General features: G+C 41.9%; 1 protein-coding gene and 1 long non-coding RNA gene across 8 annotated transcripts; both read right to left on the reverse strand.

The window, feature by feature from the left end:
• Positions 1–3,950: 3,950 nt before the first annotated feature.
• LOC119358262 lies at positions 3,951–4,845 on the reverse strand. The gene is made up of 2 exons (XM_037624904.1): positions 4,181–4,845; positions 3,951–4,095 (listed from the first exon to the last, which is right to left on the reverse strand). The coding sequence occupies exons 1-2, from the start codon at positions 4,630–4,632 to the stop codon at positions 3,951–3,953; spliced, it is 597 nt and encodes a 198-aa protein (XP_037480801.1). The 5' UTR covers positions 4,633–4,845.
• Positions 4,846–5,075: 230 nt separating this feature from the next.
• On the reverse strand, positions 5,076–12,239 carry LOC119356809. 7 transcript variants are annotated; one of them, XR_005172046.1, is made up of 10 exons: positions 11,647–12,239; positions 10,694–10,964; positions 10,237–10,451; positions 10,053–10,151; positions 9,466–9,963; positions 9,233–9,383; positions 7,735–8,267; positions 7,272–7,643; positions 6,023–6,856; positions 5,076–5,930 (listed from the first exon to the last, which is right to left on the reverse strand). It is a non-coding gene; the product is annotated as an uncharacterized LOC119356809 (long non-coding RNA). The 7 variants fall into 7 exon arrangements; XR_005172047.1 differs by having other exon boundaries at positions 6,023–6,866; XR_005172044.1 differs by having other exon boundaries at positions 5,076–5,584; positions 5,670–5,930; positions 6,023–7,643.
• Positions 12,240–18,179: the final 5,940 nt, after the last annotated feature.

Raw genomic sequence — 18,179 nt, forward strand, 5'->3', positions numbered from 1 at the left:
GTAGGGAAAGGCTGCGTACTATAGACCCAAAGTGGTCGGACCCTTCCCTGGACCCTGCGCAAGCGGGAGCTACATGCACCAGGTTGCCCTTTTATGATGCAGTTTGAATACCAAGATTACATTCTAAAGTACAGGCGTACAACTCAATATGTAAACTTTTTTTGGAAAAAGATATTCCATCTATTTTGCTCCCTTTCAGCAACAACAAATCCCTAATGAACATGTAAAGCTAAACATCTCAAAGATTCAGATCCTAATTGCCTTAATGTTAATTTGTGAACAACAAATCGGACATACTTGTTGAATTAGTGTGATCTATCTGCGTCGCAAAGAAGGGGGGAATGAGATTGATTTGTCGAAGGTACCATTCTCACTTTTGTCCTCCTCACGGCGATGCTTGTGGCTGGCGGCGGCGTGCTGAACATACTTGCTGCAAACCAAGACAGGGAGCTCCCTTAGTTCTCCCCGACAGCGACACCGTGGGACGGACTCGCCCCCTTCCTCGATTTCCCTATCAAGGGGTAGAAAGAAATCATCATTTCCTACTGTATCAAATGTCAATTTGACAGTCATCATCATGTCTTACATCATATTTAAGCGAACATATTAGGTACGTAATTAACCATTAAACTATCTTGTATGGGTATTTTTTGAGGCATCAACTGCTTATTTAGCTTTTCCTCGCCACGACATGATAAGATTTTCGCCTCAATAATTTTGATTGCATAATCTCCATTTGTATTCATAAAAAATGGCTCAATTTATGGCTCGCTCACTTCCATTGTAACTTGTCTTTTTAATTGCTCTCACATCCTATTCTTTTTGCACCGACTTAACTTTGTTATTGCATTGACATATATAGTTGCTTGCGTCATTTTCTATTGAATTCACAACACCGCTTTGCTCCTATCATAATTGCCTCATCGAGTGGATATACAACTCAGCCAAGTTCCAAAGATGCAAGCTTAGGTTTTAATTATTTGTAAAAACGTGGTGTAGTGGCCTCCCTAATTAACATGGAGATTCGCTTCAAAATCATCGAGATGCTTTGTAGCATCAATGGAGATGTTTGCCACTATTGCATTTGAAGCTTTCCTGAACCACTTAAGTATTCAACTCCCAGTTGATCCTGATAAGAAGTTCAGGGAAAAAGATACCATCATGAATATTTAGTAACTTGACTTCAATAAATCCTTTATTTGCCATTAATTAATCCAGTTAATGCATACAATACATCTTAGGTCCTCCTATTTAGTACAGAACATGATGAAAAAAAATCAGATTTCGTATACTGCAAGCTCATGTAAGACCAGCTTAATCACTTGTGATATATAGATCAATTACCTGAGCCGCCGTCGACGACAAGGGGACGCTACTGACATGGTCAGAACCCATGATTATTAATAAATAAGCACCAAAGCTTGCTGAGTTAAGCCCGAGCCTGGGCCTCCATACCGGCGGCCGCGCGCCGCGGACGACTCCGCTAGGCCATTGCATGTCCAACCCCTCGCAGTCTTCCTCACTCGGAAGCACTGAATCGAACAGCAGCCCAATCAAATCAACACATCTTGAGATCGAGAGGGTATTTTGATACAGAGGCAATATGAAGATCAAAATCAGAGCAAATGCAGAGGAACTGGAAGCACACAATGTAACCAAAAATACTGAAAGACAAGCAAGCTTTACCAAAAATAGGGCTGCTCTTTTACCTGCCCACAAAAGGATGCCATTTTGTTCAATATAATTGGTGATGTCTGTCAGTAGGATCTCATGTTTGATCTACATTTTTTTATTCACTGAATTTGTAGAACACTTGCGAGTTAGTACCTAGCAAAATAAACATTTTCTACCTCAAATTTGTAGATCAATATCCATGCCTAAATTAAGATTGCTTTTCTTTATGAAGATTTGTGCTGCTCTAACGTTCCTCAGTTTCCATGTTCAATTATCATTAATTCCAAGTAGGAATGAGGACAACCTTGAGCAAGGATATGGGCCTGAGCTCCTGCCTGACGTGTTCCTACAGAGATGTAGGACACGGCGAGCACCTAGCAAGGTGTCACAACCCTGCGGCTGGCGACGATGTGTTGGCACCCTAATCCCTGAAATGAAACAGAGGATCAATGGATTAGTTCAAAAAACATTTTGGGACGGAGGGAGTACTATTTACAGTGAGTCATTCAAAAGAAGCAATACACTGGCTAGGAAAAGACAAGACTACCCACTTGAGGCAGAGAAATAGTAATCAACATTAACTTACAGGAAGGCAAACTGTATCTTGGCTCCAAATACTCTGCTATTCAAAGATGTAGTTGTTTAAAACCTATACTGAACAGTTTAGTGTCTAAGAGAAAAATTACCCAACAGACAAACTTACGGTATGTCGGCATCAATCCCAAAAGTTCAAGTTTTATGCACGCACATCAATCAAATGTTAGGCACTACTAAGAAAGGCTCCGGTGCTACTGCAACAGTAAGAAACTGCACAGGAAAGAACTTAAACATACTCGAGCTTCAGGTATCCAACTCAACTGCGATGTAGACACCCTTTTAGGCGTTGATCTTGTACAGATCATATACTAACAACATGCATAATCAGTTAGTAGTAACATGTCACAGTCCTAAACATAAATAGATGGCAAAGATGATGGCACAAATTACTTTATACGTCGAAGCATGCTACGTCGTACTCAGTGAGGTTGTTGAAGACGCCAATGGCAGTGCCAAGGGGCGGGATGGACTCGATGAAGCACTGGTCCTCCATTACATGATTCACTGGGGAAAATCTGGTGGAAGAGGGGAGTAGGAGCAAACCCTAAGCACCAACCACAACAAACAGGATCACTAGGGAAGCAACCATACATGGGAGGAAATCTGAAAATAAGAGCATAAAAAAACAAAGAGGATGATGTGAACCAACCATGGATTAGTATTGTATAGCTCATGATTTGTGATCTTCCTCTTCCGAGTCATCTTCCTCCTCAACCCGCATCACAAAGGCCTTCATTTTGCACAAACAACTACTGTTAGTACAACTGAAAAAATAGAGAATTGTAAGGATCCAGTTGCAGCACATTTACGAGAAGGACACATATTACTTGTATAGAAACATTTTTATTTGGAAAATGCTCAGGAAAAATGGCAAACCCCTGCTAGCGTCAGTCCTTATGCAGATCGGTGTGTACTTTTTAGAAACCTTTCAAGCACGATATTCAAACAGTTTTTTACTCTTTTAGTATCTTCTTCGAGACTTCCATGATTTGACCAGTACTTTCCAAGTAACCTGGAAAACAAGCAACAGAGCCAGGCCACATCAGGAATGTAGTTCTAATACATAACTCCGGAAAAATACTACCATTCTGATGGATATGAGAATGAAATCGTTACCATTCAATCCAGCAAACATCATTGCAGCCGAAGCTCCCGCGATTAGTCCACCTTGCCTACTTCCAGCCATAGTAGAGCGCACCAGTTCATTCAGTCACTGAGCAACCAAGGAAAAGTAACACCCTATATAAGTTTTGGAATATTTGTCAACTGGGCATGTAAACATAAGCAAACATTATCACACAAATGAACTTCTAGTTGCATGAGTAATATGCAGCTGTGTGCCACAATTACTAGAGGCATCTACTACATAGGAAAAGGGAGTGTCGATAACAAAATATTCTTCAGTACATTTCAACAATTGACTGGAACATTCCACGACAAAATCCTTTCTTTTTTGCAATAGAAATAACAGTGTCCAGTTGGGTGAATGTTGAAAGTAAAGATCTGATTGTGTTATATAGTTTGAAGAAGATGGAGACTTGCCAGTAAGAAAATCATGCTGAATTTGACGCAAACAAACATGTTGGTGTCAATCATAAAAAAGTATACATATAAACATGGAGTTTTTCGTTGCTAATTAATAATTAATAATCAGTCTTGGCACTTCACTAAATGTTAGACTAACAACAAATAAACTGATAGACAAAGACCACTTGATAATTAACCAATCGATGCATAGATGGTTTGGTGCTGAAGATGGCTTTTATGTTGTTTGTTCGGCACCAGCGGATGCACCTCAATTGCATCAGTATGCTATGCCTGAACCTAATACCACATGACACCAGAACACACGTATATGAGACACACTTAAACAACCATTAGCAGGTAGAGAAGGAAGATGGATGAGTACCTGGGTGACGGTACGGAGGTAGAGGGGGGCGTGGCCTTTCTTGCCGCCGATGGCCGGATCTGCTCCCGGTGGCGCTTCTCCGTGGACTCACCATCTCCCTCTCCCTCCTCTCCCCTTCTCTGGCTGAGGACGACCCCGCGGACAGGACACCGCCAATATGTCCGCAACTTTCTCTCGAGCGAGAGGGGATGAGAAGGAGAGAGGGCCGCCGCGCACTGACCTTCAATTTGTAGCCGCCGCCTCGATTTGCAGCCGCCACGGACGGCCTTGAGCACGGTTGGCTGCTCCCCCTCCCCGTGTCTTAACGCGACCACTCCTCTTCTCGCTTGAGACAGCAGCCACACCGGCGACCTAGGTCTGGCAGATCGACGGAGCCGACGGGGCTCTGACAGGTGTTGCGCGCCGATGGGCGAGGAGGACGCCGCTGCCGCCGTCTGCCCGTCTCCTCCCATCCCCGCTCTGCTCTGCCCTGCCCGACATGTTGCTCGATCTGGTGCGAGGGGGAGGAGAGGTCGTTGATGGTGAGGAGAAAAAGGGTGGGAGAGTCAGCCGTTGGGGAGGGCATGGCTGATGGCGGCGGCTGCAGGGAGGTCGCCGGTGGCGGCGGCGGCGACAAGGGAGAGGGAGAAGAATCGGGGAATGGGGACCAATCCCTTTCTCTCATCGCTGGCCAATCCCTCTCTCTCTTTCTTGTCGAAGTAAACCTCTTTGTCTTCTAGCTAATCCGACGTGGACGTCACCAGGATGCGCTCTTTGCGCCACCGTTATTGGGTTGTACTAGAGATTGGGGCGCCACCTTGTGGCGCCTCCTGAGGCGGGCCTTTGCGCACTTATCTTGTCTCCGCATATTCGGCTGCCATATTTGATCCTCAGTCTCACCTCATACATTAATATGGGCATACACTAAAACATTAGGATCTCTTTGCTCTCTTGGATGTAGAGATATAAAATATTCATTACAGCCATTCCTTGATGGATCAATAAGAAAGAAAGAAAAAAGTGAATACACTTTGAACAGAATCAATTCCAGTGTGAATGTATGATACATTACCCTGCCATCTACAAAAAGATGGATGAAAAAGGAAGGGAGAGCTGCCATTAGATGGAAACCAATTTGCAATTTACACCAAGACTATTTTTTAGAATATGTTCATAACATACTTTCTGAATTATTATTCAAAGTATTATCTGAACAAATCAAAATATGCCTTACAAAAGAAACGGAGCGAGTAGGAAATAGATAGCAGTAGAACACTTTGAAACTTCATAACATCTAAGAACCCAGCATTGTAACGTCACACAACACAAACGCGATCATCAAGCCTCATATTTGAAGCTTCAGTTTGGTAAACATCATCCATCTTGATTCATCTTCATCTTGGTTCAGTACAAAAGCAAGCCAAACTGGTAACATTCCAAAAGAAATTTTATCTCCCTGAATTTTTATGAGAAAAGTCTGACTCTTTATATTGGGAGCATCAACACACACCTTTTTTGTATTATCCCAAAGAAAATTGCGATCTAAATAACCATAAATTTTGGTGGCCAAAATTATCTGGTCGGAAACATAGTGGGCAGGGAACTACAAATGGATTCGGAAGCATGTGAAGTGAAAATCAGGTTAGTACAAATGGACGCGGAAACTGTAAACAAATAAGGTCGGTTTAGGGTACTTTATCTTGGATTTCATCTACCTGCCTACATATAGATCAGTCCTCCCTTGAGTCTTCTTCTTGGGTTGGATTGGGTACTAAAAAGCAAAGAAGTGGAGTATTTCAATTAAAACTGGGATCAACTTCAGAAAATAAGACGGTGCTCGAAGGGAAAGGAAGGAATGTGTACACAATTTCTACGGCGTCGAGTATGTTGATGCCCTGACCAAAAGAATAAGAGGGCATATCATGTGATTCCGTATCTGTGCTTTGTTCTCCAAAGATCATCTAAAAGAAGTAAAAATTAAACTAAGATGTAAAAAAATCGACCAACAGCAACAACAGAAATTTGTTCTCCAAAGATCATCTAAAAGAAGTAAAAATTAAACTAAGATGTAAAAAAATCGACCAACAGCAACAACATAAACATGATGGTTCAGCTCTACACATACTGTTCCAAGAGTTATCTCGACGATAAGGAGATCTGAATCTCCCAGCTTCTTGTACTGCAACTTCGTTGGTTCTGGCTGCGGGCGCGTATCGGGTGCCATCTTTGGGTATGTTGGGCACTCAACCCTGGTAAGGTATTTCTCTAGGATGAGGAAATTGCAGTGAACACGGATAGCACCATTTGTCGCATGTACTGTTGTCGATTTTTTTTTGCATATATTGAAACCCTTGTTCTTGCACAATCCAATAAACATATCAAGAAGCAAAACATCGATGTGTGAAATGATGAAAAAAATATAATAACAAAGAGGATACCTTGAGCTCTCAAGTATTGTTGCATCTTCATCTTTCGGTCCTTCGAATTTGTATGCCTATTTTCTAGATTGTGGTTGGATGTTACACTTTTCTCAGGCTGATGAGCACAATGCACCTCTTCTTCTTGGAGCTTACTACCACCAATTTGATACTCAATTGCAAGAATTTTATCATCAGTTGGAAGCGGGCGGATTTCCACTTTCTGGGGATCTTCAATTCAGTGTACATCGTCATGGTGTACCATTCTCTTGCAAGTTTTCTGTTTAACCCTCCAATCCGAGGAGATGGGAGGGTAGCATTGTAGTAAATAACATCATTTCCAAAAGAAGTTACACTCATGGTTGTGTTGACATAGGAATACTAAATGGAAAAGATTATTTTTTTGCTAGCTGGGTAAAGGTGTATACAAAAATTGTTCACCATAAATTTGCTCGCCAGCCCCAAATATGTATAATGCCAGTGGAAACCCGACATGTTACATCAAACAACACAAGAGAGTGTTCCTACTGCCGTAATGCCATCCTTCATGTGAAAATCTATCTCTTCAAAGGAAACAGGATTTACTTATATCATGCCTAACATTTGAAGCATCAGTTATACGTCGAGTGGACAGTAACACGGCCCAGTGGCATTAGAGAGAGAGAGAGAGAGAGCAGAGCAGAGCATAGGAATACCTATGCCGGAGTCAGTGTTGAGGATCCGGTTGTCGACAACATGGTGTACCACTCGTTATCACCGCCAGGGGCAGAGCGCCGGCCCTGTCGAGCGCGATCGAGGAGATCCCCCGGGAGTAACGAATGGTGTCCGTCAGGATGAACTTGGACAATCAGCCATCAAGGGTTTCGATGTATGCTTTCTGAGCGCTGACATAGCTCACGAAGCAGGACCTACAGTTCCTAAGCTTGACCTCTAGCTTGAGAGTGGCGTGCCGCTGGGCATCATTGCAGAATTTCCCATCAGCAGGGCAGGTGAAGGAATTTGCCTCAAACGTTATCTGTCACTGTGATTCATGAGACTCTCCCGTTAGCTTCCTAGTTCTTGCAAAGCTGTCACGGAGAAGGGAAAAGGAATCAGTATTTTGATTCAGTGAAACTACATCAATCATCAATTCTACACACGAAACAGAGATCAACTTACCCATGCAATAGCTCAGCAAGCTGCAGTTGCAGCTCCTCGTCCCGTAATTTTTGTATTCTATCGGATATCGATTATACTGCTCGTAGAGAAACCCAGTCACAGGGCACCGAGAATGGGTTTCTTCTAGGAACTCGCATCCACGGTCATGGAATGACTTGTGGTCGTTCTCGTGCTAACGAGAAGACTGCCGCAACTCGACAGAGCCTCTTCCTTATGAACACCGCTTGGATTATCTGATGCATTAGGGATCCATTTAGACCAGGAGGTCCCTGGATCACATATAAGCTCTGACTATTCAAATGTAACTCAATTATATCATCCGTGAACCTCGCCAAATCCGAAAAAATTCTATTGGGTCTCAAACTCTTAGACCACCAGTAAAGGACATTGCCAACACAGATCCTGGGATTACTCTCACAAAGCTAAGCCTCTTACATTGTCCTGGTTTTTTCAGCGCAACACCGCTTTGAACCTTTGGCATCTTGGTTCCTCTGCTGCACACATTTCTTCTCTTGTCGAATTTTATCTATGGCCTGTACAGAACCAAATCGTTTTTAATATAATTATACAATACACAATACAACAGAGACATGCTCTTATAATATGCTAGGAAACCATGAACACACAAATGCTTGTGCACAAGAGAGTACAGAAAATGATCATAATGCATTGAAAATTAACCACATTGCTTTTATGAGCTTAAAAATCACAGATAGCACTATCGGTAGTATGATCTTGTCAAGACCTTAACCATAGCCTTATTAGTAAGGACACACAACCCAAATACAAGATGCATTTTAATTTCAAGGTAGTGTTAGTATTTTTCAAATAATTAGTTGTCTTAACCATGGATAGATCAACAACAACTTGCTAAGAAAGATATGAAGTATTCTTTGCATATGTATGCAATCACAGGAAAGATCAAATGACTCCAGCAGATATAAATAACCCACCTTAACTTATTCATTCAGTTTCTTCTCCCAGGCATACAATCTCCCTAAACCTACGTGTGACTTTTTTTTTCCTCTTATGGTCTGCAGCTTTTGGGGGCCCTTTATGTGCTCATGCATTTATTTATTGGCTTTCCTTATAGGACTGAGATGAGCATCACAAAGAAAGTAGGCTTATCTCCATAAAATATGTGCTACTTCTGATAGAAGTAAACATGTGATGCTTCTGATAGAAGTGAACACGTGCAAAGGCCTATTAGGCAACTAAGATTAAACATTTTTAACTATAATTAAGAGCAAATTCCCTCCAAAATTGTTTGAAAGCTTTTATCATCTGGTAAACAAAAAAAAATCAGATCAATGTTTATAGCAGGCTCATCACATCATGATATAGGTAGCTGCATAGATCCATGAACCACTTAATCATACGTTCAGGCATGGTATGCTACATAAGTATTCTTTAAGGTACACTTTCTAGTTTGTACCGTCTAAAATATAAAATATAGCAATTTGGTAAGAACATCTAATGATTCAAATGGGATGGTTACCAGCAAAGCGACTAATGCCTTATGTCGCCTTCCATCGCGACGTCAGAATAACAAACATGTACCAGTGCTTGAACAAGATCACCCGAGCAGTGGCATCTCATCAGGTGATGCTCTCACAAGCTTTTCGGTAGAACTAAGAGCGCTTTCAACCCTGTGAAGACAAAAGAAAGAAAGGTCAGGATCATGTAGTAGTTTTTTCTGGAAGGTATTCAAAACACTAAATGGAAACTTACACCATCTAGATCGTCAGGTTTTCGCAGTGCAGCTGCAAGATCACTTAGATGTGTGAAATTCTTCTGCAAATCAGTATCATCATCTGACAGATCATACCGCTCCAGGGATGAATCACTGGAAGCATCAATGTTAATGCTTTCCTTGTCATAGTGTTCCTCAAGATTTATAGCAGCGCCAGACATTTCATCAGAATCTAGTTTTGACTTGATCTCTACGATTTTTACTCTGTTATCTGAAATATCATGCTTGATAGTCTTTCCCTTTTTGTCACCAGCATGTTTCCAGTTCTTACATGGATGGTTTTGATTTGCTTCCAAACTCTACATCATGCGAAGGAGCTGTGATCTCCTTTGGAGAGAGAACCCCGAACTCCCAGTCAACATTCTAACAGTCATCATCAAGGTAAAGAGGATTTTTTGGATCAACGACTTTAGAAAATGTCAATGCAACAGCACTTGCCATCTTCCGGACTAAATCAATTGGGCTCTCTAACCTACCTATAGTCAAAACAATATTCGGTGAGTAGATATTATGATTGTGCTTACCGTATCCTGGTAAACAAACACAAGGGAAGATAAGTACTTACAGCTTACTCCTTGAAGAATATAATTTAATACATCTCTATTCATTTCTAATTCTTCTTTTGACATGTTCTCCAAACATAACCCTATTGCTGCAGCGATATCTACATACTGATTAAGGAAAACAATGCCAAATGATAACTTGCATTGAGAAATGAACAATATAGTTTTAAGTGCATCGAAGGATACAAGCTTGTTGCTCCACTGAATATGACTAAACAAACTCTTTCTTGGAATAAACAGTAACTAAACTTTGCAATGTAACCAGGAAGTTTGACGTCCTTCGCATTTGAGCTTCTGCGACTGAATTTGGTGGGAATTCAAAGACAGCATAATGAAGAATCCATCTCAGGCAGCATAATGGAAATGTTTCCCAAAGCAAAAATTTGTCAATAAGCATTGTCCTGAAGAACGCATTGTGGAAAAGAAAACATATAAGAAAGAAGCAATTTAATAAATTGCTAGTTAGGACATACTGAATATAGTTGAACATACTCCCTCCGATCCATTTTACTCTGTGCCTAAGTTTTTTCGGTTTTTCAGTGATTGTTCCAAGTACAACCTCCTTTTCTGCCTTAGTTAAAGTGCTTCACATTAATCGCACATGTTTCCAACAGCAGTGCATGGAGAGGGAAAGCACGCGTACCTGCAGTGGCCAAGAGCCATGCATATCAGGCATGATGGTACTTCGGCCGATGAAAACAGCTACACTTATAATGGCTCGCACATCCAGATCGAGTGACTTCCTGACTTCATCCCACCGTTGTCATTGAATATATCCATCTTATTAGTCTCACTCTTTTCTTTCCACGACAAACTGTTCGAGCTTGGTCCCAGCTCGCTCCAATAGGACGAGAACGACGCAGATGATGGAGATCGAAGCCACGCGGTGGCATGGATTATCTTCAACGAGTTCTCTGCATCAAGACAGAAATATCACTAAGTTTCTTTGTAGTCTGCAGTGTCAATCAACACCAACACCTAATCTGTAGTCTGTACTCTGCAGTGTATGGATATATCAATCAAAAGCCAGTCCTTGTAGTGTGCTGTTCTAAGTTCTACCAGAACTAAAAAGTGCAGATTCATGGTGTTCATCATGAAGCAAGAGCCTTTAGTCATTTGCACCCCAAAAGGACCACCTGCCCACCTTTGCAATCAAGAACCACAAGTGGTAGCATCAAAAGCGCTACAAAAAATTGGGTCTGGACATGACTGCAAAGTTACAAATGTGTGATAACAAATTGACCGTGTGCGGATATTACATCAGCGGAGAATATTCAAAGCCACTTTTTTAAGAGATTCTGCTTTGCCTAATCTCCACGGGCACGTGCGAGCCCTAAACAAAGAACAGTACCATCTAAAAATTCCATACCACCATGGGTATTAAAAGAGTAGTATATCCAAACCAAATCCATCTAATGACACAATGCTTTTCACCGATGGACACTTGTGAAATCCACTCATGTCTCGCACCAGCTTTACGCCCAAATCTTGCAGTTTTCCCACAAACAGAAAAAGGGGATTCAACCGCATTTGGGGTAAAAGATCGAGCAGGTTACAGGAGATAGAAAAGTTGGGTGAAGGCGATCAGGGCCGGACCTTTGAGCTCGGGGGCGGCGGCCTCGAGCATGCTGGAGACCTCCTTGCCGGCCTCGACAGGCCATGGCGAAGAAGAGGACGGTCAACGAGCGTCCCCGTTGCTGACCTTGGCGCAGAAACACAAGGGGGCTGACTCCTCTCCCGACGCGTGACCGGGGAGAAGAAGGAGCCGACCTCCGTTGCTCCGCGCCCTTGAAGATGGCGCAGATCGGAAATCATCGCTGCCACCGGGAGTGCATGCCCTCGCGCTTGACGGCCTCGGTGACACGGGAGAGCGGGCAGGAGGCATCGAGGAGGAGTGCAAGGAGGCGTCGGAGTCGCGCCGGCGTCCAAGACGGCACCGTGCGCCGGCGATAGTGGCGGCTAGGGTTAGCCACGAGCGCAAGAGGAGGAGGCGAGCGTCGAATCGAGTTGGCGGAGCAGATAGGTCGGATGAAGGATAACACGAGGGAGTGTTGGGCGGAGCCGGAGACCGCCGACAATGGCCGGAAGGCCGGCGGCCGAGAGGTGGAGAGAGGATCGAGAGAGAGAGAGAGCGCGCGCGCTCGAGAGAAAGGCGAGCGAAAGCAACGAGAGGATAGGCTACCTTTATTTTTTTTTCTGGCCAATACACATCTGACTGCACAGCTCTGGACAGGAACCTCTCTCGCTATTGGCCGTCCTCAACAGTATGTGTGATGATGTGGACATCGTGAGGAAGCTTCCTTATGCACACCTTATTGTTTTGGATTTCTAAGCATGTACTTCCTCCGTGCGGGTTTATTGCCCCCTTGTATTTTGGGTCAAACTTTAACCTTCTATAAACTAACAAAATACAAATTATATGATAGAAAAATTATGTTATTGGATTTGTATTTGAAAGAGGTTTTCAAAAGTATAATTTTTGTGGCATATACTCCCTCCGTTCTAAAATAGATGACCCAACTTTATACTAAATATGGGAGTAGTTTGCATTTTATTAGTTAATTTTTGGACGCTGATAACTGCCACACGTGTGGCATATACGACATGCACCCACACACCGTGTGTGGTGTGAGTAGGAGGCAGCCCACACGGGCTGTGTGTGGGTGGACATTAGAATTGCTCATACGTGTGGGCGCGGCTACTACAAATACTACTCATCTCCATCTCGTGCGTGTGGCACGAAACAAAAATGCCCACACGTCCTGACACAACTACGTTTGATACCCCGCGGGATGACGATTTAGTTGCCATCCTGGTTGGCAGATGTAGTTATTTGGGATGGCAAGTGTAGTTGTAAAAGCATGGCAACTCTATCTGTTTTGGTTAACTATAGTTGACATGTCTAATTTATGGTAGTTGTCGCGTGTAATCAAACCGTAGTTGCCGTGTGTGATTAACTACTTGCCATATATGGTCAAAACAGTAGTTACCATGTGTGTTTACCTAGTTGTCACGTGTGGTCCAACCATAGTTGCCATGTATTGTTAATCACAGTGTCCATGTATGTTTATCTGGTTGCCACGTACGCGCAACTGCAGTTGCCGTGTAGCAAAGAATCATAGTTGCCATGTGTGTGTACCGAGTTGCCACGTTCACGTAACTGCAGTTGCCGTGTAGCAAAGAATCATAGTTGTCATGTGTGTGTACCGAGTTGCCACGTTCACGTAACTGCAGTTGCCGTGTAGCAAAGAATCACAGTTGCTATGTGTGTGTACCGAGTTGCCACGTTCGCGTAACTGCAGTTGCCGTGTAGTAAAGAATCACAGTTGCCATGTGTGTGTACCGAGTTGCCACGTTCACATAAGTGCAATTGCCATCCACAAGGTAGGAGTGTCGTGTGGGCGAAAAGCAGTTCGCCCACACGCGCATGACCTAGGTGGTGGCTGTGTGGGCGAAAAGCAGTTCGCCCACACAACGCAGCTGACAAACAGCGTGGTGCGAGCGTGTGGGCAAAATCTCCAACGCCCACACACCAGCCCCGTCCTACGTGGCACACCAAATCCACCTTTTCGTGTCAAGATTCGTGCAAAAGACAGTGAACGGCGATCCGGGCGTGTGGGCGAGTTGGGTAACGCCCACACGTGTGGGCGTTAGTGTTTTCGTAATTTTTTGAGTCAAACTTTAGCCCAAACTAAGAGGGGGGCTAACAAATTCGGACAGAGGTAGTACGTACTACTACACACGGTATCCATGACCGTATGCTGTAGCGCGTGGTGGGTCAAGACGTGTGTGATGTCTAATTAGCTGAACTCCCCGGAAAAAACTGAACTGAGCTAGCTCAGTCAGCAAAATAAAAAATTGTCGATGAGCTGATTAGTGAGCAATGAATGCAAAGTATGGGTTCCAGAACTATATTTCACTAGTTGGGTGACAGGTTGGAAAACGGTTTTGATATATACTACTACCAAATATTGCAACTTGAGCGCTAATCAGAATTAATCAATGGAACAGGCAACGTACCAACTGGGCCAACGATCGTGTACCAAAGGTGGGTGTAGCGTTCACCTTTTAAAATTGTGAAGAAGAAAAAAAGCATGACATGCAAGTACTCCCTCCGTCCGACAATACTTGTCACCAAAATGGATAAAAAAAGATGTATGTAGAAGTAAAATACGTCTAGATACATTCCCTTTCATCCATTTTGATGACAAGTTTTTCCGGACGGTGGGAGTAGCATATATATCATACATCTTTGTTTAGGCGATCTGGACACACACTTTTAAATCAAACCTCGATCCACAACTTGATAAACTAAAATGACAGATCCAGCTATGGATAGCGTACCTGATTTGAAAATTGCGAACAATATCATCCTCATACATTTCACAATAAAAAAATCTGCTTTGTTTCTTGTTCTATGAATCGAATTAGGGTTCGAAGATTTGTGGTACTCGGAAGATGCTTGATGTATTACTATTGTTATTATTAAAAGGTGTCAATATCACGACTTATTAGTCAGTAAATTGGAGGCTAGTGCACCTAAAAAAGCTAATTTATTGGTGGCTCTCCTTTCGAAATGTCACTATTGATATTATCCTATTGTTCATGTATAAAAGAAACAGATTAAAAGAACAAATCAACATTTCAGTAGAGAAGTGTTCCACGAAGACCAAACAAACAAATAAGAAAGCTACGGCTAATTAAGTAGCAAAAGCAGACCCTACACAAGAAACAAACAGAGGAGCAAAGATAGAGGGATTTAATTAGCAAGACACGATATAGGAAGGAAGGGGTCCATGGTAGTCCATGTAATAAGAGAATTTCTCCATTTCTATTGTAGGTGGAAAATGACATGAGCATTTGAGTATGCATACATTGTTGTCCAACATGTTGGTGTGTGTGCCAGCATGTTGTTTCTTCTTCTTGTTGTTTGTTCTGTTTTATGTGTGTGCAATTCTGCAAATATATCCCACCGTGTCTTGCTATTATTTTATTTCATTGAAATGGTCCAGATTGCCTAGTGTGCGTTGTAGTTTCAAGAGTACATGAAGCATCGCAGTGGTCTCCCTTCCAAGGAATTGAAATGTGCACTCTCAACCGCACGTATAATTTTTCTTCAGGTGATCTCTATGCCCCAGTAGTTTCATTACTGCATAGGGTTAGCCATTTGACGAGCAGCCGATAGATGAGGCTAGCATGGCCGAACTCCGACCAGCTGCATTTGGCATCTTGTCCACTTTTGATTTTTCAAAAAATTCCTTTTTTCAAACTTTCAAAAAATATGTTATCGACTTTCAAAAATTCATTTTGCAGCTTTTAAAACTTGAAGCTTTTGGGCTTTAAAAAATAACTTGTAGAGTTTGAACTTCTAGAAAATTCAAAATTTTGGGATTTTAAACTTTAGGAATTTAATTTAAAAAAAAAGGTTTTTTGTGCTTAAAAATGCTAAAAACTACCAACTATGCGGAGCCCACCATATGAGAGACAGCCGACGCATGGTATATAGTGGACAAAGTTGGCTGGAAGGGCCCCTGTGCATCCTCTTGCTGCAATTGTATGCCCAACACGTGATAGACAACTACACGCGGTGTGTGGTGGAAAAATTCATGTGGGTGGGCTCGTATGCATGTCGACAACCCCTATCAGAGTGCCCGCAACACTCTTTGCCCGCGCCCTCAGGCAACCGCGTAGGGGTCAGCTCGCACTATATATCATATATCATTTTAGTTACTGATATGTTACTTGGGATGTGTTTGGGAAGTCGAGGCATGATATATTCCCTAAAAAATGTCTGCCTATTTCTTTGTCTTTTGTGGTGTTTTAGAACTTCGATCAAGTTTGTAAGTTGTAACATGGTTTCACTGGCAGGCTTGGTGGTTTTTCGCTTAAAGTGTACTACCTAGCTACATGCACGTTTGGTACCCATTCCAAAATGTCCTGTAATTTTATTTTATTAACGAAAGAGGTTTCCTCAAAAGAAAGTTAAAGAGTGCATATGAAGAAGGATACATAATTATCTCCATTCATTAGTGTCACACCATATGATTATACTCACAAAGATGTAATGTATATTTGATATGTGTTAGCCCTAATTTCATTTGACATTATGCAATGGACTATGGTAACAATGTCCAGTTGGCTATTACATGTACTAGTACGGTATATGTGCATTGCCATATAGAACAACAAACAATATACAAAGACATTTCTCTAACCACATCAATGCGAACACAATCCTAATGCTACTTCCTCTACCCAATAATTTGATACTTTTCCTTCCTACCCGGTCTACCACTTCGCTACATATTACAATGATATAGTGTGGTACTATCTTATGAAAATATGTCAAATCTCAAATATTGTTTCGTTGACACCATCGATGGATTGTGATGCATAAACCATCTCACCTTAGTTTGTATAATAAGGAGAGGGTATATCGAACTAACCACATTCACCCACCCTAAACCTATCTTCATTAAACATCAACTATAATAGACTTCTACTTTAGCTATTTTCTCCTCCAACCGCCATGATATGCTTAGCCTTCATATCTACGTCTAAAGTGTCGTCTTTATCCTCCCTTCCTACATCTTTGTTAGCCATGACTCTTCCATGTCTTTTCTCCATCGAGACTTGCGTTTATATGGATCATAAATCAACTTACCATTCTAGAGATTTTAAATAGATATACCATAGTACCACAACCACTGTGCAAAGCTTCATCTTCTTCACCACCTTCTCCCTCTCGATAACACCCTTGACTGCATTTTGGTCGTCATTCGACCGCATGTTCTAAAATCACTAACTTGACCTTCTTACCCAATTATAGAAAATATAAGTGATTGCTCTAGTTGCCTCCAACTATGGAGGGCCCACATCACTTTTCACCTTCTTTCCACATCAATAATAAGGTGGGATCTCCATTCTCACCCTAGAGTTGTGACATGTCTAGCAATTTTCTAGAATAATTTCACTATAATGCATGTTGGAAGACACTTGGGCCTTCTTTGGATTGATGAATGCCTCCTTTGAAACTCGTCATCTGTTTATTTTCCCAAGAAGAATTGAACCTCAGACTTAATTTTACACTCAACATGAAAAGGAACCACGTGTGTAAAATAGGGATGCTGCATGGATCAAGAGGAGAAGGGCGTGTTAGTTTTAGAGCTTCAGATCAAATTAAATTATTTAGTCGGGAGGTCACTCGGGAGTATTCGACACACATAACCCCTGCATGGGAGAGAATCTGAGAGGGTGTGACTTCACTGACGTCATCTCCACCAACACCCATTTAGTAGTAATGATTGCTTTTACCTAATTGCCTTGATTGGCAAATAAATCAGTTTAACGCAAACGAGTTGCCCAACAAAAAATAGAAAACATACATCCAAGTGAGTAGCATAAGTGTTTCCTCTCCAGGACCATGAGAGTGGTATAAGGGTGCAAATATTATATACAAATATAATTTCTTGCATTGCCCTATGTGAAGGAAATATGCCCTAGAGGCAATAATAAAGTTGTTATTTATATTTCCTTATATCATGATAAATATTTATTATTCATGCTAGAATTGTATTAACTGGAAACTTAGTACATGTGTGAATACATAGACAAAACAGAGTGTCCCTCGTATGCCTCTACTTGACTAGCTCGTTAATCAAAGATGGTTAAGTTTCCTAACCATAGACATGTGTTGTCATTTGATGAACGAGATCACATCATTAGAGAATGATGTGATGGACAAGACTCATCCGTTATCTTAGCATAATGATCGTTAAGTTTTATTGATATTGCTTTCTTCATGACTTATGCGTGTTCCTCTGACTATGAGATTATGTGATACGTCTCCAACGTATCTATAATTTTTGATTGCTCCATGCTATATTATCTACTGTTTTGGACATTATTGGGCTTTATTATCCACTTTTATATTATTTTTGGGACTAACCTATTAACCGGAGGCCCAGCCCAGAATTTCTGTTTTTTGCCTATTTTAGGGTTTCGAAGAAAAGAAATATCAAGCGGAGTCCAAACGGAATGAAACCTTTGGGAACGTGATTTTCTCAATGAACAAGACCCAGGAGACTTGGACCCTACGTCAAGAAACAAAAGAGGAGGCCACGAGGTAG

The sequence above is a fragment of the Triticum dicoccoides genome, chromosome 2A (assembly GCF_002162155.2).
Source record: "Triticum dicoccoides isolate Atlit2015 ecotype Zavitan chromosome 2A, WEW_v2.0, whole genome shotgun sequence".
NCBI classification, from domain to species: Eukaryota; Viridiplantae; Streptophyta; class Magnoliopsida; order Poales; family Poaceae; genus Triticum; species Triticum dicoccoides.

Coding starts and splice junctions, on each gene's coding strand:
- LOC119358262 (XM_037624904.1), bottom strand. CDS start 4,632: ATGGGAGGAGACGGGCAGACGGCGGCAGCGGCGTCCTCCTCGCCCATC. Junction 4,096..4,180: donor ACCTCCGTACCGTCACCCAG/GTACTCATCCAT, acceptor ATGTGGTATTAG/GTTCAGGCATAGCATACTGA.